At 36.1% G+C, this 23311-nt stretch overlaps 3 protein-coding genes across 10 annotated transcripts; 1 reads left to right on the forward strand and 2 right to left on the reverse strand.

The window, feature by feature from the left end:
- Nucleotides 1-5669: 5669 nt before the first annotated feature.
- On the reverse strand, nt 5670-11095 carry LOC133679712 (probable serine/threonine-protein kinase PIX13). Of its 5 annotated transcripts, none has more exons than XM_062102388.1 (8): nt 10644-11095; nt 9753-10099; nt 9350-9485; nt 9056-9198; nt 8837-8960; nt 8241-8685; nt 6994-7138; nt 5670-6917 (listed from the first exon to the last, which is right to left on the reverse strand). In XM_062102388.1, the coding sequence occupies exons 1-7, from the start codon at nt 10711-10713 to the stop codon at nt 7126-7128; spliced, it is 1278 nt and encodes a 425-aa protein (XP_061958372.1). In that variant the 5' UTR covers nt 10714-11095; the 3' UTR covers nt 5670-6917; nt 6994-7125. The 5 variants fall into 5 exon arrangements, with proteins under 5 accessions (XP_061958372.1, XP_061958371.1, XP_061958369.1 ...); XM_062102387.1 differs by having other exon boundaries at nt 5670-6867; nt 9753-10102; XM_062102385.1 differs by having other exon boundaries at nt 9753-10102.
- Nucleotides 11096-13203: 2108 nt separating this feature from the next.
- LOC133680004 (uncharacterized) lies at nt 13204-18603 on the reverse strand. The gene is made up of 9 exons (XM_062102776.1): nt 18065-18603; nt 17432-17480; nt 17270-17336; nt 17117-17162; nt 16925-17023; nt 15680-15748; nt 15289-15601; nt 15025-15173; nt 13204-14651 (listed from the first exon to the last, which is right to left on the reverse strand). Exons 1-9 carry the CDS (start codon nt 18530-18532, stop codon nt 13635-13637), a joined length of 2277 nt encoding a protein of 758 aa, XP_061958760.1. The 5' UTR covers nt 18533-18603; the 3' UTR covers nt 13204-13634.
- LOC133680005 (uncharacterized) lies at nt 18588-21359 on the forward strand. Of its 4 annotated transcripts, XR_009836260.1 has the most exons (9): nt 18588-19296; nt 19371-19454; nt 19553-19633; nt 19721-19860; nt 19958-20069; nt 20176-20245; nt 20708-20770; nt 20863-21175; nt 21282-21359. XR_009836260.1 is itself a non-coding variant. In XM_062102777.1 (8 exons), exons 1-8 carry the CDS (start codon nt 19220-19222, stop codon nt 20938-20940), a joined length of 705 nt encoding a protein of 234 aa, XP_061958761.1. In that variant the 5' UTR covers nt 18588-19219; the 3' UTR covers nt 20941-21359. The 4 variants fall into 4 exon arrangements, 3 of the variants coding, with proteins under 3 accessions (XP_061958761.1, XP_061958762.1, XP_061958764.1); XM_062102777.1 differs by having other exon boundaries at nt 20863-21359; XM_062102778.1 differs by having other exon boundaries at nt 20974-21359.
- Nucleotides 21360-23311: the final 1952 nt, after the last annotated feature.

The following is a 23311-nucleotide window of genomic DNA, read 5'->3' on the forward strand; positions in this document are numbered from 1 at the left end:
CCTCTCTCTTTATTTCTCGCTCCTACCCTCTCACCACCAACTAGATTTCTCTCTCCCCACCACCAAAAACACTCCAAGCAGCCCTAAAACATGCATCTCTTTCTACATCACTCATCTTTCTCTCTAGCTCTACTCGCAGTAACCTTTCTTTTTCTCTCTCTACCAGCGGTGGGGAAGCCACATTCAGGCTGGTCACCCTCACCAACCACATTTTACTTCTAAAGGTATATTGAACACTTCCCCTCAATTAATTTTATGTAATTTATGTTTAATTAGTGTTAATTTGATTTTATTAAATGTTAGGGTTTTGAATTAGGAATTGGGTTAATTAGAATTAATTTATGTTTAATTGGTATCAACTATGTTATTTAGTTAATTAACAAAATTACAAAGAATAAATATTAGTGTTGATTTAGGTTAAATTATGGATTAGGTTAATTAGATATATTATTTTTAGTTAATAATTAGGTTATTTTGTTAAATAATCAATTATTTTAGGTTATTGTTGATTGTGAATTAATAAAATTATGTGTTTGAAATGTTAGTGTTGATTTGGATTAAATTATGGATTAGGTTTATTAGATATATCTTTAGTTGATAATTGATGCACTTTGATTAACTTCAATATATTAATAAATTAGAAATGTATTTTGTTGTGTTATTTGACAGAATGTCTGATAATTTAAGAATATTATGCTTCCATTGTGGTATCATTGTCGGTATCAAAAATAGTATCACTTATAATAGAGGAAGCCATGGATTTCTAATTGCTACATCAAACATGTTCCTTAACGAATTATTAAAAATATTATGTGATTGACTTGGCTGGAATATGTTTGAAATAAAAGTTGAAATTACTTGGAGGATGTTGTAAACCAGGGTTAGTCAAGCTCGTTATGTCGGTGTACCAATATATAGTGACGGGAGTTGAATTCAATGTTTAGGTTTGCGAGAATCAATGAGATTAATATATCGAGGCTCCACTTGAATAGTATACCTAGACGAGAAAACTCTTCTAGTACGGAGTTGACTCGGTTTTCAAGTAACTCTCAAAGAACCACATAGACGTCACAAATAGTTGGTACATCTAGGTTAGGTGGCAATGTTAGTGGACAAGTTTCGGTGCAGGAAATTGTTAATATAGAACTTCAGTTAGGCATGACATTTGTTCCATATTGTTATGTGATGACAAACCAAGTGATGATGAAAATGAACATCACATTGATAGAGTTGTGGTTGATGAGGAAGATGGGGATGATAGGGATGCTAAGTTAGTTAAACTTGTTACTCAATACATGGCACCTCCTGCTCCTGAATTTAAGGTTGTTAGTGCGGATCACCAATATTGATGCAATGATTAGGCTGATAGTTATACGCATTTAAGCTCTTTAGTTAATGAGTTGGAGGTTAGGAAAACATTTAGAGACAAGTCTAAATGTGCTAATGCAGTAAAGAGGTAGCATATAAAAAATTCTTTGCAGTAAAAGGTCCATCATTTAATAAATTCATATATTCAGTTGTAGTGTATTCAAGAACCAGTTTGTAGATGGTATTTGTATGGGAAGTATCATCAAAGGTCTAATTCATAGGAAACTTTAAAATCGAAAGGGTCACACACATGTCGAAACCCTTTTATTTTGCAATGTCATCGCCAGATTAACTCAAATCTAATTGTTGAGGTAATATTAACAATTATGAAGAGGGAGCTAAGTACGAGTGTTGCAATGATTCAGGATATTATGGAGAGGGATTGTGGGTATGAAGTATCTTATTGGAAGGCGTGGATGGCCAAACAGAAAATATTAGAGATATTATTTAGCACATACGAAGAGTCATTTCAAAACCTACATAAAACTCTATTGGCCATCAAAGATTCAAATCCGGGAACAACTATCACTCGAGATCATAAAATGGTAGATGGTAATAAGACAACATTTAGGAGAGCATTTTAGGCATTCAATGCTTTAATTAATAGGTTTCAATATTGTTGTCCTCTAATTAGTATTGATAATACTCACCTTTATGGTAAGTACAAGGCTAAGTTGTAAGTTGTAGTTATGTATGATATGAATAATAGAGTTTATATGTTGTGTTTTACTATTATAAAAAGAAACAAATAGTAATTGGAATTGGTTTTTGGACAAACGGGGTTGTGTATTATATCGGATAGACATACAGCGATAAAGAGTTCTATGGCACAAATTTTTCCCGAGCTTATTGGATATCATTGATATTGTTCACGACACTTTGTAAGTAACTTCAACACAGTTCAAAAATGTTACCTTGAAAAATATATTGCATAGGATGTGTACAAATCCTTTTAAACATGAGCTTAACATTTTATATGAGAAGTTAGTGAAGACTATGATGCAATCAGAGTATGGCTAAATATTGAACCTAAAGAAAAGTGGGCATTGTCTTATAATAATGATGGTCTTCGTTATAGCAACATAACCACGAACTTGTCAAAGATTTTTAACAATGTTTTAAAAATTGTCTATGGATTGCTTGTTTCGGCTATAATGCAGATAATATTTTTCAAGTGTAATAATGTTTTGTGGAGCATAGAGATAAAGTTGAAGAATTTTTTAGTTGTGATGTGTTGTGGCCTTCAAAGGTTATAATTGAAATTCTTACCGATGCAAAAACTTTTAGATTACATTTGATATCTATATTTAATCTGAAAGGTGGTATGTTTTAGTTTGAGACACCTCTAACAGTTGGTGTTATAAAAAAAGTGAGAGAAACTATTAACATCAATGAAGTAACTTATACTTGTGGTTAATGACATTTATATCATCGACTATGTTCAAACTTAATTGCACGTTACACTTTATAAAATGTGGACTATGTACAATTTGGTGATGATTTTTACTCTAACTTGTCGTACAAAATGCATATAGTCCTTGTTTTTAACCTTTGTGTAATACGTTATTATGGCCTACATATACTAGTCCAGATATATGGATGTCCAACTAAATAAAGGATGTATAGGGGTTGAAGAAAATCCACTCGTTTACTTAATGAGATGGATGCTCGAGAGGGGCACTCACTAAATAGATGTGGCAGTACGACCAAAGAAGTCATAATATAAAAACTTGTGAAACTAAACAATGTATATTATTTTTTATTTGTTTTAAATTACATCAACTTCAATTATTGTTTTTAATTTAACTATATATATGTTCAATTATATTGCAAATGCTAATATTTTTTATATATAAGATCTCAAGATAGACATGGTTCAAACTAAAGGAGGTTTGACCTCTTCTAAAAGTGTAGGCAAATATGGCCACTTTGTTTTTTATGCAGATCCTGACGATAGGTCGGTTTTATATGTGCAGAATTAGCATCGTTCAGATCATATTTTGAGCGAAGAGGTAAGATGAATATTTTAATTAAAAATTTTAATTATTACAATTTTAACGATATTAATTGATGATTTAACTAAGTTGTTTGGTTTTCATGGCGATGTTTTAGTCACACTTAGACAACATTCATTGATGAAGTTGCATGATCGTGTGCATCCATATATTATCAAGGCTAGTTTTTATAAGATCAGTCAGTCGTGTCGCATACATTTTGACCATGCATTAATTACAACATTGGTTGAGCGATAGAGACATGAAACGTACACCTTCTATCTACGTGTTGGTGAGATGACACCAACACTCAAAGATATGGCGATATTGACTGATTTTTTTATAGATAGGACATTTGTCACCAATCATGAAGGCTCAATTGATAAAGATACTTTATGTGATCATCTATTAGGATGGGTACCTCTAGCCAATACATATAGAGGCAACTGCATCAAATTAACATGGTTGGATGCTAATTTTCAGACCCTCTCAACAAGTGCGACAATAGACCAACTACTTAAGTATATTCGAGAATACATATTACACATGTTTGGAGGTCTTGTTTTCACAAGTACTACTGAAAATACAGTAACGTTATACTTTCTGACACTACTTGATAATTTTTGGGCTATTCTGAATTACAGTTAAGAAGAGTCATACTTGTATATCGATACCAATAACTATATAAAAACATGTTTGAAAAAGAGAAGACAATTTTTTGGGTTTCTTTAATTTCTTTAGATATATGTATTTTAGATCATTTAATTATTATAATTAATAACATTTTAAATACTAACTTATAATTCTCAATGTTGATTAATATAGCTCTAATCATGAGAGCATATTCATGTTAGGTGTCTAGAGAGCTAAATTAATAACATGTTTAACATTGTTACTTAGAGGCTACTCTCCATTAGTTCTAGGTAATAATTAAAAACATGTTTGATTATATTCAACATGTTATTTATATAAATTGAATGTAAAAAAAAGTGTTAACTTTGTGGCTTGTCTTGTCAAATGGTGTGGGGCTAAACATTTCATGGTAAATCCCATTCATGTCCATGAGTTTACCATGATAAGTTGGACGCCCAGCTACTATATCAGGTATGTAACACAAATGTATTTGATTTTTTTTATTTGAACATTAATTATTTAGTTTTGATTGATTATATGAAATAAGTTATTTATATGTTCTGATAGATTATACGGATGCGTTATACGAAGGACTTGATACTTTCAGCTTTATCAACATGCCATAAAGGTGACATTTAGTTAACATATCTCGTTGCACTGTTTTAACATTGTTGAGATACATTGTCCAGATCGAGTAATGTATCAGTTTGGATTATCTCAGCATATTCTGGATTATGTTGATACCAAAGATGAGTTGCATAGTATTAGTCGCCAAGGTAGGCACGAGGAGAACTGGTTATTAATTCATGCATCTTACATTGATCTCTGAGATGCTAGGAGATATCATGGTTTTTTAGGAGCGACATCCGACGATTGATATAGATACATATATGTCATCGTATCTGCCCATTACGCGTAGTTTCATTACATCAACTTGATCACATTTCCTGAGATGTCCATAAAATTCGATGCACTATGCCCTTTAATAACTGAGACAAAATCGATTGGTTTTTTAATGTATACATGTATATATGTATGTGTATGTTAATTACTTGGTATGAGAAGCTCGGAAAGTAGCAACGACTATCAATGAAGGTGTCAATAAAATGAGATGTATTATGGTCAACACCACACTCAATGTATGTCATGGTGAACTTCATGAGGTTGAGGAGGTTGAGCATCTTGAAGAAACATTAGTGGAAAATGATATTGCTTATCGTGAGAGTGTTAGGGATGTTGATTCGTCCACGAGCGTCCTAGCCCGTCCACGAGCGATCCATGTCCATCTATGAGCTAGGATGTTATTGGTCCTTTTCACACTTGCATGGATATTACAGAGTCGTCCTCAAGCTAGATGAGTTGGGGTGATGCTCCAACCCCGTACATGAGTGCTCTAGACCCTTTCATGAGCTGAGAGATTGTTAGATATAGTTTACATATTATTATATGCTATGATAATTATGAATGAATGTATAGCTAGTTTAATTTTTAATAAAATGTTATGTTATGTTAATTGTTAATTTAATTTTTTTTTATGTGAATTGTATTTTGATGTCAGAAAATTAGTTATTTGTGATGGTGTGAGTTAGTATTTTTTTTAGCAAGAAGTTTATGACAGAGTAGCCTATCCTAGTGTTATTTTTTAAATATGCTAACTTACCAAGAACACCCATAGAATTCGACCAGGCATTGTTCCTTCGAGACATCTCATTGAAAACTCGAGAAATGCAGAGCCAGCATCCTTACACGTCAACAAAGAGAGTTCACAACAAACAAAACACCATCAAAACCTCTGCGAATCACCAACCTCCCCTCGCAAATGTCTCTTGAACTAACACAGGCTTTAAGAACACTGACCGTAACAACACCATCTGATTCAATCTCCTTGAACATTTGCAATCCAACTTGAAAGGTTCCTCTCATTGCAAATAACCACCAATTATCACACTCCAAGAGATAACATCTTTCCCATGCATTTCATCAAACAGCTCTCTTGCACACTCCATTCCAGCATCCGCATGCACGCTCAAAATTTGAATTTTGAACGTATGAAACAGCCCAAAAGCCACTCTTGATTACATTACCATGTAGTGTCAGCCCATCAAAAAAAAAAAAAAAAAACAATCACAACATGTTTGCAGATAACACACCAATCGGGATGGTCATGGCAGCATATACTTTGAAAACTAATCAACTCATGAAAGATGAATCTTTTGGTGGGGGCTAGCAGCTGATAACAATTTCTTCAATCAGACGGTCCAAACAGCAACAGTGATCGATAGCACAGCTTGTTAGGAGAGATTTTTAAGAAAAGATCCATTTTTCATGATATATTTCATATTACCTCTTTCCTATGACCGCCAAATTGATGCAGGATCTTCAATTACAGCACCCTAGTACTATGGCTTACAAGTTGTGACAGATTTGATAGGTTGGAAAAATGGAAAATAGGCGGTTGGTTGTGTTTTAGAGAAGCAACACGAAGGACGTCAAATTTAAAAATTGATAGCATGTATCAGCTCAGGTACTTCCCTATCTGGCGTAATTTCTGAACACCACAAGTCTACCACAAAATCCTTCAATAACTTATCAATGAAATCGCCAATTGCAGCCTCAACAACTGGAGAATCAATTTTCCTTTTCCACTTTGGTGGCGATGGCACAGAGGTCGCGAATCATTCATAGACAGTTGTTCCTTCTCCAAATGTGACGAATAAGACTGCCGTCGAACTGATTGACGCGCTTTCCAGCTGAAGTCCGCCTCATTAGACAAAATTCTTGATGCAGGAAAAAAGAGAATAGATACGGGCAGATTCATCCACATTGATGAACTTGAGTGATCTTTCTGATCTAACACTCTACGCCCACTTCTCTAATTTTCATGTACAGTATCATCCAAAGCCAAACTTTAAAAAAGTTAATCTACCATATCAAAAGGAGGACTTCGTAAGACATTTGAGTTTGTATCACATGCTTTTAAGCCAAAGATATCACATACCTGTAAGCATCACCACATATCACTTTAGCCTTCCACTTTTCATTTGCATTTACCAAAGAAATAGCCTTTTCCAGTGTGCTTCGGCCACACCGAACAATACTGTCAGCAAGCTTTGTACAAGGCTTGCGACCACTAAATCCAGCAGCTGTATAGCCATGGGTTACATTTTCGATCAGCTTCAAAGCAAAAGAACAAAAAATTAATGTATCAAAGATCCATATCCAAGCATAACTGAAGAAACATGTCCATGTTTATTTATTCAAGAAGGATTACGTATGAAATCATGCAGTAATGATAGTTTCTTGACTCAAGTTTCAAGTTCTTTTCTGCCAGATATTGTATGGGTCGCGCCTGACAGCAGTAGGGAATTCAAAAACATATGTAGAGAGCCGGGAAATGGCAAGTTCGAAGGTAAAAGGCTGGCTTTTCCTGTCGGGAATAAGACAAGATCTTGGGCTTCCTACAATCTTTATGGTTTGGAGTAGAAGTAGCGGAACAATAGGTGTTTTGAGTCTTTTGACGTTTTTATGCCTTGTTTACAGCACAGTTGTTGTTGGCGGCTTTGTCATTGCATCAATTTATATCCGCAATATTCTGCTTTCAAGTATAATAATGGAACGAGGTAGGGCTAACTGGCTTGAATGCATTGTCAGCTCTCTGGCCAGTCCTCCCATTCTTGTACATATATATCGTTGGTCGCCATTTCTGAACAGGTAGAATTAGTAATGTTGACAGAACCAGGGTAGCTTGGAGCAATTTATTGACAGCATGAGAGTTCTCTTGCTCTACAGATGCTTCATATTTTGTAATGCTACATAAATTTCTAGATTGATTCTTATAATTTTGTAAAGTTAAAATAATATACTTTCCAACAGAAGAGGGCAAAAGAATGTGAAACAAATGATTTTTGCACCATTCATTGGATGATATCCAGGTTAGTCTGACTGTATAAAATTGACAGCCCAAGGAAGGGTTTTATGGCCAGACAATAATGAATTCCCTTCCTACATAGTACAGCTACATTGTTTATATGCTTCTCACCACAACCCCACATCTCTGCTAAAAATAATTACATTCTCATGGCTGATATACTCATGCTCAGTCTCCATTGCAGCAACAAAACTCGCTATAGATTCAAAACTCGCTATAGATTCTATGAATTACATAAACCAAGAAATGATAAGTTGTAATGTAGAAAGAATGATCATAATTTGTAGGACCGTGTTCATTGGCTGTGGTCGGATTACCTTACTCGCGGAGAGTGTTGGTAGCCTCGACTTCGATCCGGAATTGGATGAAGAGGAGAGTGATATTGCGAGGGTTGCTGGCCGTTTTGGTGAGACTTAGAACGCTTAGGACGAGTTCTAGTCTGTCCTTGTCTCTCCTTGGATGCTTCAATTCGTTCTAAAGTTTCCACAACTTGTTTCATATGTGGACGGTGCTTGGGTTCAGATTCAAGACAATTTAGAGCAAGCTGAGCTATTTGCAGTGCTGCTTTGGAAGGATATCTACCCTCTAAATGAGAATCCATAATGCTCTTCAATTTTCTTTTATCAGATAAATATGGCTTGATCCAGTCCACCAGAGAATGTCTCTCACTTGGACGGTTTAAATCAAGTGCCCGTAAGCCAGTCAGAATCTCAACCAGGACAACCCCAAAACCGTATACATCACTTTTTACATATAAATGCCCTGTTTTAGGAGAATGTTAGTGTCATGAGAAGGGTATTAAAATAGCTTTCATGTGGAAATGGCTTTGAACCAGATTACTCTAGGTGCAAACATTGAGCTGGACCACAAAACAAGTGACCAGCAGAAACCAACTGAAGACCCAAGGGATTACCTGTTGCAACATATTCAGGAGCTGCATAACCATAGGTTCCCATCACCCGTGTTGTCACGTGTGATTGACTAGCTGAAGGCCCCAATTTTGCCAAGCCAAAGTCTGATAATTTTGCTGTGTAAGCCTGCCATAAAACCACAAATAAGAAAAGGTCTAAAATGTTAATGCTCCTCTAGTGACATCTTCCAAATCAGAAGTTAAATTCAAAGAGAACAGTACCCCATCAAGCAGTATATTGGAGGCTTTAAAATCTCTGTAAATCACTTGCTTATCTGATGTGTGCAAGAAAGCAAGGCCTCTAGCTGCTCCTATGGCAATCTTGAGCCGTGTGTCCCATGGAAGTGGCTGAACAGCTGAACCCCCTGTATCAATTAAAAAATATATTGCATGATTAATCAAATGATCTTGTTTCATTGTCTTTCTCTAACAAAAAAAATCCTTTTGCTCCTAAGGAAGAGCTTGAAAGGGGGGGCAGAGATATCAGATATCTCAAAGTCAACTATTAGCTCTTACTTCCAAATAAATGGTTCTCCAAGCTTCCCTTCTGCATGAATTCATAAACAAGGAGAAGTTCCTTAATCTCCCAGCAGTATCCTATCAGCCTTACAAGGTGGGGATGAGAAAGCCGTCCTAAGAAATTTACCTCCGACTGCACCAAAAAATGAACGCATTAGAAAGTACATAAATTTTTAGAAAAATGTACAAGCGATGAACTAAGTTAATCAGAGGAACCTCAACCACTACTGTTAAATACACTTACTGTTAAATACCATTACTAACCATCACAAGTCTCCTACTCTCTAAATGATAAGAAATCCAAACATTTCAAGGTATTAAACAATCATATTAAAATCCAATGGTGATTTCTAAAAATAGTTTGTCAATGCTTAGTTCTTTCTCAAGTTGGGTTGAGTACCTGCCATTCTTCAAATCCTTGCAAGCTCTCGGAATTCAATCTTTTAACAGCAATTATAGTTCCACTTCCAATTCTCCCTGGCGCCTTCTCGTCAAGCCATCCTTTGTAGACTTGACCAAAACCTCCCTCGCCAAGCAAAGTATCAGATTTAAAATTCCTGGTGGCAAGCTTTAGTTCTGCAAAAGAAAATATCCGCAAGTTGGGGGTAGGCAAAATCTGCCCATTTGGAAACTCCTCATCACCACTCCCAGCCGAAAACCGGCTGCGTGCAGAGATATTGCTGCCCCTAGACGACGTTGCATTGCTTACCCCAGAAGAAGCAGTATCGCTAGTTGTCTGGGATATGCCTGCTGTAGTTACAAAATTGAAGTGAGATGACATTGATTATCCAAATTAATGTCAAATATCAAGGAAAATCAATTTGACCCAAAACAACACTTGGAGTAAGAAATAACTAGATTTAGGAAAGTTAGAATGATTTTCTATGTGCAATGGAAATGAACAAATTGTGGAAAACCAAAAGAAAACAGCAAGTAACTTTATGCAACGAAGGGAATTTCCACTATTTATCAGACAAAAGAGACATAAAGTCCAACCTTGCTTAGGAAAAAACAAACAAATTCCAGAAAAAAAAAAAAAAGGAGTCCACACCAAAAACTGTAGAGGATCAGGGCCATCTCCTAGTGAAACGATTGCATATCAAACTAGCTCAAGAGCAAAAAACAGAAAGAGAAAACCAGTTGCTACGGTACTAAAAAAAAACATGATACCGAATCACATCAATTTCTATTCCTTAAAGATTAGAACAGAACGAAAACAGCAAATCCCAGACTGCAAATTGGATCAGCGAGATTAAACATTTAATACGTAAAGGTAAGAGGTTTGTTTTACCTGTACTTAGATGGCCGGTGGTAGAAGGTGTAGGAGGACTATGAGCAGAAGAACCCCAGCAAATCCCCATCTAAAACAACCAGTTGGATTCTACCAAGATACAATAGATATAACCTTGCAGTAGTATCGAGCTTAATCTCAAGAATTCAAAGATAGATACAAGAAAAAAAGGAAACAACTTTGAGCGTAATTATCTAGATTCTTCAAAACGGTTTTCCTTTCGTTTTCTTTTTCTTTAATAAAAAACTCTCATTATTCAAGAACCAAATCAATGGGAGAGTACAATCTCTTTTCTTGACTAGAATTCTCTCTCTTTCCACTAACTAAAATCTGAGACTTTCTTTTTATATGTGAATCTAGTCAGCAAATACAAAAGAAAGGGGGCTTTTCTCATTTCTTTTAGTAAACATAACTGTTTATTCAATGTTGGGAGGGAGGGAGGGAGGGCAGGACAGGACAGGACAGCGAGGAGTTTCTATGGTTTTGTAAGAAGGCAAGTGGTCCCGCCGGTAAATGAATGGCACAATAACGGTAGTTAGTCCAAGTCAACTGCGTGTCTTGGAAAAATCTTTTTTTTTTTTCAGTCAAAGAAGGAAATTCAAAGGAAGGACCTGTTGTTATCGTTCTATCAATTAATTTTCTGTTGAACTAAAGGACATGAATTATTTATTTATATTTATTTTTCATTGACGATGAGTTGTCAAAGGAATGGGGGTTTGTTTCACATTGTCCCTTTTGGATTGTGATTGAAATGTAAATTGGGAGGGAAAAAAACTATACATGTTGTCAGTGGGTGTTTACTAATTTTACAATTAGACTTAAAAAAACATATTTAAAAGAGCTATAAATTATAATTTTTTTAAAATCTAGATTTTCATCACAATTTAAAATGAAAAAAAGGGTAAAAACCAAATAATTTCTTAAGACACGTTGGAACCCTAAACAGAGCCTTCCTATCGGCATGCAAAACTCAGGGGGGGAAAAATCAAAGAAAGGGGAGAAGAGGGCATCATGATTTTGCTGTTTTCTTGAGCAGACAGAAAATAAAGCAGGAGGAGTTATAATAAGCTGAAACTGATCGGTACCTTTTATGAAAGGGAAATAGCTCTCCACTACAGACAGTGAAAAGGGAAATTACTGGTTCGGACAGCAGCATCACGCCAAAAAGGATCGCTGTCTCTTTTAGAATGTACTTTTACATATATATATATATATATATATATAGACAGAGAGAGGGAGGGACTGCAAGCAAGGAGGCTTTCTTTTATGGTTTTCCAACGATGAGGGAGGGGTTAGGTCTGTGTTCTTACTGGTTATTATAAATCTCATCATGGCGTTTCATGTCATTACAATTTCTTTTCTTAAGAAAATAAAATTACAGAAACCATGTTTCTGTCTTAGAAGTCCTCCGATTTTAATGGATGAAAGAAAGAGGAGATAGATATTCTGGCCGTGGGTGAAAAGGGAGAATGAAATGGCTCGTAATAAAATACAAAATCATCTGTGTCTTGAACTCATCTCGTGTAGAGGCAGTGCCATTCAAAATAAGATCAGAACTGATATTAATTAGAACTGGTTCCTTAGCGATCATCATCAATATAGAAATAAATTGGTTACTTTCATTGCACAAGAGATGCATGATTAATGACGTTGTCAAACGTTAAACCCTTTAAATCATGCCTTAATACAAGTCTCATATGTAAACCATATTCATTAGGAACGATTTCCTGTATTAAAACAAAAATTAGCACAAAAATCCAACAATTTAGGCAACCTAATTTCCAGACTGCTTTTTGAAGCAAACCCTTGTCTTGTTCATTAGCTAAGACAGCCTGTTTTCCATTTCTCTTCTCCAACACATGCTAGCAAGCAAGCAAGCTTGACCTCCATTATAATCATATTAGTGTTTTTGAGAATGTGTTAATAATTATTTTTAAAGTATTTTTTATTTAGAAATATATTAAAATAATATTTTTTTATTTTTTAAAAATAAATTTTCAACGCTTGACAATTGCTGGAGGTTAACAATAAGAAGGAAGTCATGTTGTTTCTCTTCCTTAAATTGTCAAAGGAAACATTATTTTCTAACCCGTTTAATGACTCTTTCCCTTTATAGTTTATAACACTAACGGGTTTTCGTAGAAATTGCATGTTGTTATGCAAAAATTGGCTACTACTTTTGGGGCTGTGGCATATGGTTGACAATAAATGATGACTAGTCACCGTGTTCCCACTTCCCGCTCGCGCAATCCCTCGCCAAGTTTTGAAAGTGACGTGCTTGGAATTCTTGACCTCAAGACCCATCGTACATGGCAACAATTATCATGAGGATTCTTCTTCTCTCTTTTATGTTGTCTGGTGCTAGGTTAAATGGAGACAGCGGCCCTTCAATTTATTTATCATGAGCTACTCCTGGATGATAGAAGAAATGACATTTGATAACCAAGTCCCTTTTTCACTAATCGCCAACAAGCCGAATCTCTTTGGTATGGAAAGGAAACTTGAAGCTAGACAAAGTTACGAGGTCTACACTGCATGTTGCATCCCAGAAACCGTTGAATTCAAAACGGATATTGCTTTTCAGTTTAATTTAGTTATTCTAAGATAAACATCTAACATCTTGAATCCAAGTCTTGGAACATCATGGTTTTTTTGGTTTCCAAGGTTACAGATGAAACCTTTTCCTACGCTTATGAATCTATGAATCAGGACACACATTAATCTGTACAGAAACAACCTGCAATTTTACAACACGGTTAGGTGTGACTTCGATGGATCCTTATTGAGGAGACCTCGACTTGGTCTAATCCCTGGAAGCACAACTGCCAAGCCCACCACTATATGGTTCTGTGCTGGCGCCAAAGCTTGAACCCTGGTTGAGTGGTTTTGAGATCAACACCAAACCACAAGGGCGAGGAGCATTGGTCACCACTCTTATGGTTAACTTAATCATCTGAGAAGGAAAAAAAAGAAGAAGAAGCTCAACCATGCTTAGAGCTGCAAAGCTAAATCTGGCTGTGCTGGGTCAATGCAACCAGAACTAGGAGAGCCTGGAGACTGGTATCTTACATTCAAGTCCGGCGGGACAGCTTCCGATTTCTGATGTGATGATGAGCCTGAATCTGGTCTTGGATTTGGATTTAACCCTTGCCAAGTTGGTTGAGCTTGGTCAACAGATCTTGGGGCCTCCACTGCCTCGTTCCCAGAATTTGGCAATGCACCACTGATTTTTATTGAACTTGAATTCTCAGGGAACTTCATTTTCTCTGAGTTTATGCTGTTTGCATTTGCTGAACGGACCAGGTTAGAATTAGTTCTAGAGACCTTGTCGGCCATCTGAGATGACTGAATGCCTAACCCAGCAGGCCTAGCAACTCCAATTAGTTTTCCCATCTGGGCTGCAAGGTTAAACCCATACGTGGCATTAAATCCAATCGTGCCAGGGTGAATGGTTGGGTTCTGATAAAGTTGAGACGGAGCCCTTTGCCTTATCACGCCCGTACTACTGTTCAGTACATTAAATGCAGAATGGGAATTTAATTTTGGTACTGATTCTGCTCTTTCTGTGAAAGGTTCAGATTTATTGACAGCCGAGACGGATGCAGTCATTGAGGTGGATGAAGGAACCGAACTAAAATGTGCCTCTGACAAGCGAGTTGAAGGCATCTGCTTCTCTGGAAAAATATCTTTCTCAGGTTTCGCTGACAATTTCCCTTGTTTCGATTTAACACCGCAGACTGTGGCAGTAGCAGCTGAACTTTCAAGAACAGAGAAGGGCTTTTGTGGTGGCAGTGATGGTGGTGGTGCCAGCTGACTTGGCATGGGTGAAGAAAATAAAGCCTTCTGTGGTGGAATGTCATTTTCTCCGACCCATCCAGGACCAAACTTAACTCCAGGCGCTAAAGACTTTTCTATTCTTTTAACTGCAATCGTCCAGGAAAAAGGTCCAATGTTCGCAGCAAATCGTGCTATACTCCTTGCATAACCATGCTCTGTCAGAAGCCCCACCTAATTCATGCGAAGAAAAAAGACAAAATCAACCAACCATAATAAGGCCAGTTACGTTGCCCCAGAATTTAGCAGGACATGCTGGGGGCACTTGTGGATGCAGTACCGCCTAAAGGGGAAATTCCTTTCCAAATACCTGATACAATCTAACCGCATCATTACTACCACTTCTCATTATTGTTAGGATCTTTTAAGGTTCAAATTTCGCTGACTAAAACCAAGTGATCTGCTATTCTAGTTTTTTTTTTCTTTTTAATTTTTCTACTGATTACTCTTGACCCACCATCTATCTGCATGGGCCCTTTACATAAATGAGGCTTCATTTTTCACTTTAAGGAATTAAATAGAAAATGGACATTGATGCGATACATACAGCCACTAGCTGCTTCCTTTCTGCATCAAAAGTGGTCAGCACAGATGGCACTCGCCCACCAGCTGAAGGATGGAATTGCTTATATGTGTTACGCCTGTTCTCATCAAGTGCCAAATGCTTCTTAATATGCTTACCTTTAAGTATAGAACCTGAAATAAAAGTGAAAATGCCTTGTCATTATGTTAAGTATAGATTTGGAAGAGTGCAGACAAGTGAAGTTAAAAATAAATAAATAAAAAATACACTAATATTGAAGTTTCATACCTGCAGTTTCATCATTCCTCTCAAATCTGTTGTCAGTCGACAAATAAGCTTCATTGCGGGAACCATGAAATTGTCCTGACGAATCTGCAAAACCAGACTTCTCTGAAGATCTATTCTCTCCACCTGTAGCAAGAGTTCCACCTGTGGGAAACTCGGAACCGGCAAGGTCCAATGAAGGCCTGCCCGGTGATTTTTTAAAATTCTCAGAAGGTGGCCTCCCTCTTCTTACTACTTTAGTTTCTGCTTCATTATCATCACTATCTTGCCTCAAAATTTCAAAGTTCTTTTTTGCCAACTCTTGTATAGATCGTGCCTGACAGCAATAGGGGATTCAAAAACATATGTAGACAACAGAGAAATGGCAAATTCAAAGGTAAAAAGCTGGCTTTACTTGTCGAAAATATATGGTATCCGGGGCATTATACTGCATTGCATTCGTGCATATTAAGAAAACATCTTCCTGCATGACAATAAGATGAAAATCAAATAAATTTCTTTCAAAATCCAATAAAAGCACACAGGATTTTAGAATATCATTAGAATGGGATATTGTCCTAACTCAGAATCTAATTAAACCTTCTTTTTCTTTCAAAGAGGCAGCAAGGAAGCCAAATTTCACATATGTCAACATGCACATGCATGGAGCAGGAATTGGAGTCCTGTGAAGCTTCGTCCAGAACAAAGAGGTTCTACCTCTAGCAAATGGATCCACAGTCAATTGGCCAAAGAAAATAAAGAATTGTGATAATTAGCAGTATATCAACCAATAGATGATGGACATGAACACAGAACTAGTACTCTTTCAGCCTCATTGGTCTCCCAGTCATCTAGTAGGAGATGCACAAATGCAAGAATCATTCCATTCCTAGCTTACAACCATTAAAAATACACCACCTACTGAGAAAACTCTAGCATTTATCCATGTAAGCAGGTCAAGCATGGAGCTATTCACATTACATCGGAATCTCTATCTTGCAAATTGAGCAATAACTCTTCCACGTACATTTAACTCTAATAGTTTGACACAAACAGGGATTACAAATTGCCCAAGGATTTCTTCTCAACTCACTTAAAGTAATCAGTTCTTTTTCATTAATGTGAAATCTAATTATAGGTAACTACTACAATGATACCCCAATGCATGAAGTGAACATGGTGGATTAGCATTAAAGCCCAATGTAACAGTCTTAATGAAAGGATTGAGGACTTAAGTATGTTAACTCTAATGACTAATCTGGAAACACAATTACTCAAGTAGTGGAATACTCCTTAAAGATCTATCTGCATACTAAAAGAACAAAAACCATGCAGTTGAAAACAAAATCTGCGCTCGTATGAATGTATTAATTTCTGGTGTCATGCCCATGTCCCCAGAGAAACCAACATGAAATCAAAGGTTGTTTATTCCTTAATCTCTTTATTCCTCTAGTGTTAATTCCATCATACAAATGCTGAGAAATCAGCAGAGACTAGTCTACATTTAATTTTATGGACTCTTCTCTTTCTGTATTGGCATGTGCCTTCCTAAATGAGAGCCATCTCTTTACACCAAACTATAACTACCTAAAAACACAAAACCTAAATAAAAGCAAAAAGGGAATGTTGGAAAGACATAATCGCAATCATATATACCAACCTCGAATAGTTCCAAACTGCCATAAGCTCCATTAGTGAGTTTCTTTCTGACAGTTCCAAAATCCATGGGATGCTCAATGACTTCAAGGTAATCTGGCAGCTGCATGACAAGTCAGGTGTCATCAACCAAAAATCAAAAAACAAAAGCACATACACAAGTCTGAAAAGCTAAATGCATCATAAAAAAAATAACCTCATCCAGGTCCACTGGCTCAGAGAAGACACCATACGTGTCCTTCCTGCAATGATAAATTAAAAACAAACAAATCACACTCGGTTCACTAAAACCCATAAAGCAAACAAAAACGCAAGAACTTTGAAAGCTGCTAAGAAGAAGAAAACACACTTCTGAAGCCTGTCCAGGATTGACAGCAACAGCTTTTTATCAGGTAAAGGCGTTGAGGGTCCAGAATCTGCAAAACAAGTGAACACATAAATCAAACAAAAGTTCCCAAATTCTGCCCTTTTGAACAAATGGGTCTATAAAACCATTAACAAACAATCAAACCTTGGACATTGCTTGTTGGGTTCGTTCCAGTTGTAGAATTCTGATCTCCCTGAAATTAAAAAAAAAAATAAATCCCAACAAGAAATTAACAGAAATAACAAACTAAAATCAAAACTTTAATTGGCGAGGAAGTGTTAGAAAGGGACTTGAAAGCAGCCAAAAAAAGAAACAACAGTTACCATAATAAACACTGTACTCTTTTACCATTATTTATTTTTCTAAAAAGACTTTTTTTTTTTTTGGCGTGTGGTTTATAAAGATTTATTACAAAACATTGTTAGTATAATTAAAATTCAAATAACCATCTAGGTGGTGGCCTAGTGGTAAGAGCTTGGGACTAAAGGGTTTGCTCCCTTTTAGGTCTCAGGTTCAAACCCTATGGCTGCTCATATGATGGCCACTGGAGACTTATATGGTCGTTAACTTCAGGGCCCGTGGGATTAGTCGAGGTGCGCGCAAGCTGGCCCGGACACCCACGATAATCAAAAAAAAAAAAAAAAAAAAAATTCAAAAATAGAATTTTTCAGACCGAAGTCAAAATCCCAACATTACTTACACAAACCCGCTTTTCAAGGAGCTTTCCTTTCGTTAATTTTCCCACCATTTTACCAAAAAGTTTGAATTTTTATTTACCTTTTCAATCTCAGATACATTGATTTTCCTCTTCTTCTTATTCGACCCCTTATTCTTCTCTTCTTCACCGTTCGATTCCTCTCCGGTCGAGCTAAACGACGTCGAATTAGTGTCTGGTTTGGGCAATTTAAGAACCAGCTTCAGCTTCTTCTCCCGTCGGCGCTTTCCATTCAATTCAGTGTTGCCTTCATCATCAGAGGAGTCCTGGTAGGTGTCGTCGTGGGTAGGGTTGCGGCGAGTGGATCGACGGAGAGGAGTAGCAGTGCTAGTGGCAGATTTGTGAATTTGAGAAGAATTAGGGGTCGTTATTGAATTGCTTGAATTGGAAAGAGAAGGCGAAACGTTTCGAAGATGATTGCGTTTCTTTTGTTGTTGCTGGTTTAGCTGTTCATTTAAGGAGCGTTTTTGGAGATCTAATAAAGAAGGTCTTCCTTTCTTCTTCTTCGTCTTCTCTACTAGCTTACCCATTTTATTTTATTTTTTTGGCCTCTGCCTTCTCCTCTCTCTCTCTCTCTCTCCCCCTCCTCCCCTTCACTGACTGACAAACGGGGTGTTACTTATTGTTTTTATTAAATCATTATTTTTCTTTTAGGATAAACTATAATTTGGCCCTTACAAATTCATCAACGTTTCATTTCTGCTCCTATAGTTCAATGTTTTGTGATGTTACCCCTGTATGTCTTGAGAAGTTATGATTTTAAGGTACTTAAGAACATCAAATTGGGCCGATCCAGCTAAAAAGTAACAGAGTATCTGTTCTGTCCCTTCCATTGATGTAAGATCCAACACGGGCGGTGGGGAGGGTGAAGATAGTTTTGATTTTAACATGACTACAAAGTTTTTTGAAAAACATAATTAATGGATTAAAGATGGCCTAGGTCAGATTTAATTATTAACAGTGATGAAATTAAAATTATAATTTTAAAAATTACATAACACAAAAATTTATATTGTTAAATAAAATATAATATATAATATATAATTTATATTATTCTTGATCGTGCTATCCGGATAAACCCGCCTGACAGATCAGGTTTTACGGCTATGGTCCCTTCACTCTTTCATTCTTTTTCTTAGTTATTTATCCGTCGTATTTTCTGGTGTCAAACACCTTAGCGGCATCAACACATCAACAAAACCAAATCAGGAGATCCCATGCCTCCTCGAAACAGAGATTGCTCTCCTCCTCATCCTACGGTGGTTCGTGTTTACACTGTCTGTGACGAATCAAGGTCTCTTTCTGTCTTTTTTCTTTTTTTTCTTGTTTTCCTAAAATCGAATTAACAAAAATGTGTTTTTTGAACAGATATTTGATAGTGAGGAACGTTCCTGCTTTGGGATGCGGTGATGATTTGTTCAAACTCTTTGCCTCTTATGGAGACGTTGAAGAGTAAGTAAAACCCACTTCTCCTCTTCTTCTGTTTCATTTTTTTTACTCTAATTTTCTTAATTTTCTAAAAAAAAGAAGAAAAAAAAAACTGTTTGAAGGTGTAAACCAATGGATGCAGAAGATTGTGAGCAATTTACTGATGTTTACTGGATCAAATTCCGTCTGGTCAGCAATGCCAGGTGAGCTGATGATTTCATCCATCCTTTTCAACTTCTGGGCATTCATTTTTTTCTTGTCCAATAATAAATCATGTGCTTAATTTCTAGGTTTGCTAAAAGGAAATTGGACGAATCCATTTTCCTAGGGAACCCCTTGCAGGTCTCCTATGCTCCTCACTTTGAGACCGTCTCTGACACCAAGGATAAGTTAGAAGGCAGAAGGAAGGAAGTTTTTGCACGTTTGAACCGTCAGTTTCTGTTTCTGTGAACAATTAGAATTTGGTTCTATGATTCTAGTTTGCCTGGCTGTTAAGGATTCTGTATCTCTGTCTTTAATGGTCTCAGCTCGAAGAACCAAGGGTCCCAAAGTTCACAACGCTGGCACTTCGAGCCAGGCTTCATTGCTTACATCACAGATTGACCACGTTTGTCAGCACCTCAACTCTAATCAATCTTGGTACGCTGTTTAAATTTTCTTTCCAGTTTCTCTCCTCTACGAAAGTGTTCATTTGTGGCAGTTTCATTTCCTATGCGCATGGTTAATCTGTCCTACACTTCTGTAGGGACTCTGGAGAATCACAAAATGTTCATCAGATAGGTGATCCCCCTATTACAAGGGTGTCCTCTGACCAGGTATGTTATTTTTTTGTTGGTGCGTTCCTGTGGCATGATTGTTTATTATCAGCTCTGTTATTGAAATCCGAGTGGGTTTGTTGGGACAAAACTGAGGATTGAGTAAGCTACCTGCTGAGCTGAGCTGATATAACTCAACCCTGTTTCATATTTGAGTTGATCAGTCCAAACTTGTAACTAGTGTGGTCAATTTCTTGTTTTGGAAATTGATAGCTACCATACCAAGCATCCTGTGCGCATTAACATTTTGAATTTATCTATTACAATCTTCATTCCCTGAAATTAGAAAACTAAGTTTAAGATACCAGTTAGTGTAGATTTTAGACTATTTTTCAGGGGAAAATGTAGTACGTTTTCAAGTTAACACAACTTAAGTATGGCATTATTTATCCTTCATGATTTGTTTTGGATTATTGTTTACATGGGATAATGTATAATTCACAATTTTGTGATATTTTTCAGGATTACTTTCCATCCCAGTCAATGAATCAGACTGTTAGATTGGTCAGGGAGAAGCTCAATAAGGTGAAAAACCTTTAACTACAATATTTCTTCTTTTTTTCTCCTAAAAGATTCTTAGTGTTAAATCCTACCTGAAATTTTTTTTTCTCATTTAGATCCAATCAAGTAGTGAGCATCTTCAAGCCGGGCCTGTATCCAAGAAAGCACGAGTTGACAATAGAAGAAGAATTTGATAGAACTCTTATAAGGATCTCCTTGACATGCAGGGACGATATGGAACTTGAAGCACTTGTGCATTGTCCATAAAATCAAGTGGAGAGGTTAACTTCTTTGAAAGGTATCTTGACAAGGACCAGCGGAAAGAGCAGACAGTGAGTAACCAAATCTAAAGGACGGGAGCCTGTGGGTGATTTAACCCAGCCCAGTCATCCTTTGAATGATAGTAGGGATCCTGTCTTTCAAAATCAGGTAGGTTGAGTTACAAGATTTTGAACTTAATGCCCTTTCATAATGCATAATTGAAGTGCTTCACATGTATAAATAAGTACCTTATGCCTTATTTTGTCTCTGACAGTACATGATTTCAAGTGTGTTCTTCAAGTGTAGCTTTGACAAAGGAAACATAAGAGCTTGCATACGTTTTTTTCTCTCATTTCCTGCTTTGATGCTTTCGTGCACAATGGAACAAACCAAACCACTCCTGGCTGTGCATGCAACAATTTATGCTGGCTCTTATTGTTGTGTGATCCAATCATCTAAATACTCAAATACCAGTCCCTAAGACACAGCAGTCACTCTCACAAATATGAGTTACACCACTTTGGCTGCATTTGCTGACCAACTACAGCACCAGCTATAGTCATATTAACATTATTGTTATATTTTCTGGAAAAGCTTCGACATTACTGGGATGGAAGATAGCTTAGTAGGTTTAGTTAGTCCTCATGACGTCAATCAGTACCATCATTTTGATAATAATGCTCGAATGAATAAATGCTATAATTTTCTTAGAGATTAAAGATGTTACTTTCACCATTAAGAATGAACAATTTAATCTTTCCTCTTGTGTAAAATATGCCATGCTGTCAGCTCAACGGATTGAATTCATCTCTTTGATGCCCAACACCTTAAATCATATGCAGTTAGTTTTCCTGGGCTTTGCCTGAAAATATTCTCAACTTTATGGTGACGGTGATGACATACAGTCCACCCTGGTAACATCTTATTCCCTCACATAAAATGTTTTCTTCTCCCAAGAGCTGCAAATCTGAAATATTTACCCTCAAAACACTAAAAGCAAACTGTAGCCACGAGATGGGCCTGATCATGCATCGAAAGAAACAGAATTGGATTTCTTTTGTTCTCGTTTCTCTTATGCTACCTTAGGCCTTTCAGTCTTTTGAAAAAAAATTCTTCCATTTTTATATCAGAACAACTTAGCTAAGAATTGAAAAGAAAAAAGATATCTAAACTTCATTTTTTTTGTATCCTTCTTCCTGTTTATCTGTATTGGAGAGTTCTGGTCCTGTATAGAATGCTTTAGCAGAGCCCTAGCTATCATGGTCTTCGTTAAGCTCTTTTCGAAAGGAAAGATTTTCTTTCATTCAAATCTGTCTCGATGCTATTAAGAGGAAGCATGTCAGGACCCGAATCCAGGTTCATGACATGCAACATAAAAACAGTGTTATAAGGACCCTCTATTTATAATAAGCCTCGAATTGAACATATAAAAAAACAAGTTATTTAAAAATACAAAATATTTTATAACATTTCAAAATTTTATATTATTTAAAATTAATTAAATCAAATAATAGTTTAAAACTTCTCATAAGTAATTAAAACAAAAATAATAATTCATAATACTCATTATATTGTAAAAATCCAAACTTTACTAGAACAAAGTAATAGTGGGGCATCTAACACATCGAATCAAAACTAAAAGAAAAGTCTCGCAAAACAAGTAAGGTATATTGACCAAAACTGAAGAAGTAAAAACACTTAACAAAATTCACATGCTAACAAAAACTAAAAACCTAAAATAATATTAAAAATAAAAGGTGAGTTTAACCAGTTTAATGAGGGAATAATATTTAATATACATTTTAGATATTAATAGTTTGCAAGTTGATTTATCTTGATACACACACACTAGGTATATTATCATAAGGTAATGAAATACATGTCAGAGAGCAGATGACACTCGAAGGTGGTCAGAGATCAAATGACACTTAAAAGTGACCAATGTGGGAGGATCAGTCATCACAGGCTGGTGTCTCTCTCACCAATTAGGTATACAGATATTTGTATAGACTAATTGCTCTCTGTTAGCATAAAGTTACAAACAAGTCTTATACCAAGGTATAATAGATATTCGTATAATTATCAAAACAATGTATATCATATCAAATAATAGAATTTAGTTCAACAAAATACGAGTGCAAATTCAAGAATAAAGTACTAGAAAAATAAAGCAACAAATATAAATATTTAAGAAATTAATTAGTTGTGCTCATCATATAATCAACATATATATATTTATTTATATTACTTGCATATTAAAGATTATCTTACTCACTCGAAAAATATAGAAGTAAAATAAATATC

The sequence above is a fragment of the Populus nigra genome, chromosome 19 (assembly GCF_951802175.1).
Source record: "Populus nigra chromosome 19, ddPopNigr1.1, whole genome shotgun sequence".
NCBI lineage: Eukaryota > Viridiplantae > Streptophyta > Magnoliopsida > Malpighiales > Salicaceae > Populus > Populus nigra.

What these genes read in the sequence shown, in the direction of transcription:
- LOC133679712 (XM_062102387.1), bottom strand. Translation starts at nt 10,713, where the DNA reads ATGGGGATTTGCTGGGGTTCTTCTGCTCATAGTCCTCCTACACCTTCT. An exon ending in CACCGGCCATCTAAGTACAG is followed by an intron (nt 10,103 to 10,643) that starts GTAAAACAAACC and finishes TTGTAACTACAG; the next exon opens with CAGGCATATCCCAGACAACT. An exon ending in CCAATATACTGCTTGATGGG is followed by an intron (nt 8,961 to 9,055) that starts GTACTGTTCTCT and finishes GTTTTATGGCAG; the next exon opens with GCTTACACAGCAAAATTATC.
- LOC133680004 (XM_062102776.1), bottom strand. Translation starts at nt 18,532, where the DNA reads ATGGGTAAGCTAGTAGAGAAGACGAAGAAGAAGAAAGGAAGACCTTCT. An exon ending in GCAGTTTGGAACTATTCGAG is followed by an intron (nt 15,749 to 16,924) that starts GTTGGTATATAT and finishes ATTGTCATGCAG; the next exon opens with GAAGATGTTTTCTTAATATG. An exon ending in AAAGGAAGCAGCTAGTGGCT is followed by an intron (nt 14,652 to 15,024) that starts GTATGTATCGCA and finishes CGCATGAATTAG; the next exon opens with GTGGGGCTTCTGACAGAGCA.
- LOC133680005 (XM_062102777.1), top strand. Translation starts at nt 19,220, where the DNA reads ATGCCTCCTCGAAACAGAGATTGCTCTCCTCCTCATCCTACGGTGGTT. An exon ending in ACTGTCTGTGACGAATCAAG is followed by an intron (nt 19,297 to 19,370) that starts GTCTCTTTCTGT and finishes TTTTTTGAACAG; the next exon opens with ATATTTGATAGTGAGGAACG. An exon ending in TCAGGGAGAAGCTCAATAAG is followed by an intron (nt 20,771 to 20,862) that starts GTGAAAAACCTT and finishes TTTCTCATTTAG; the next exon opens with ATCCAATCAAGTAGTGAGCA.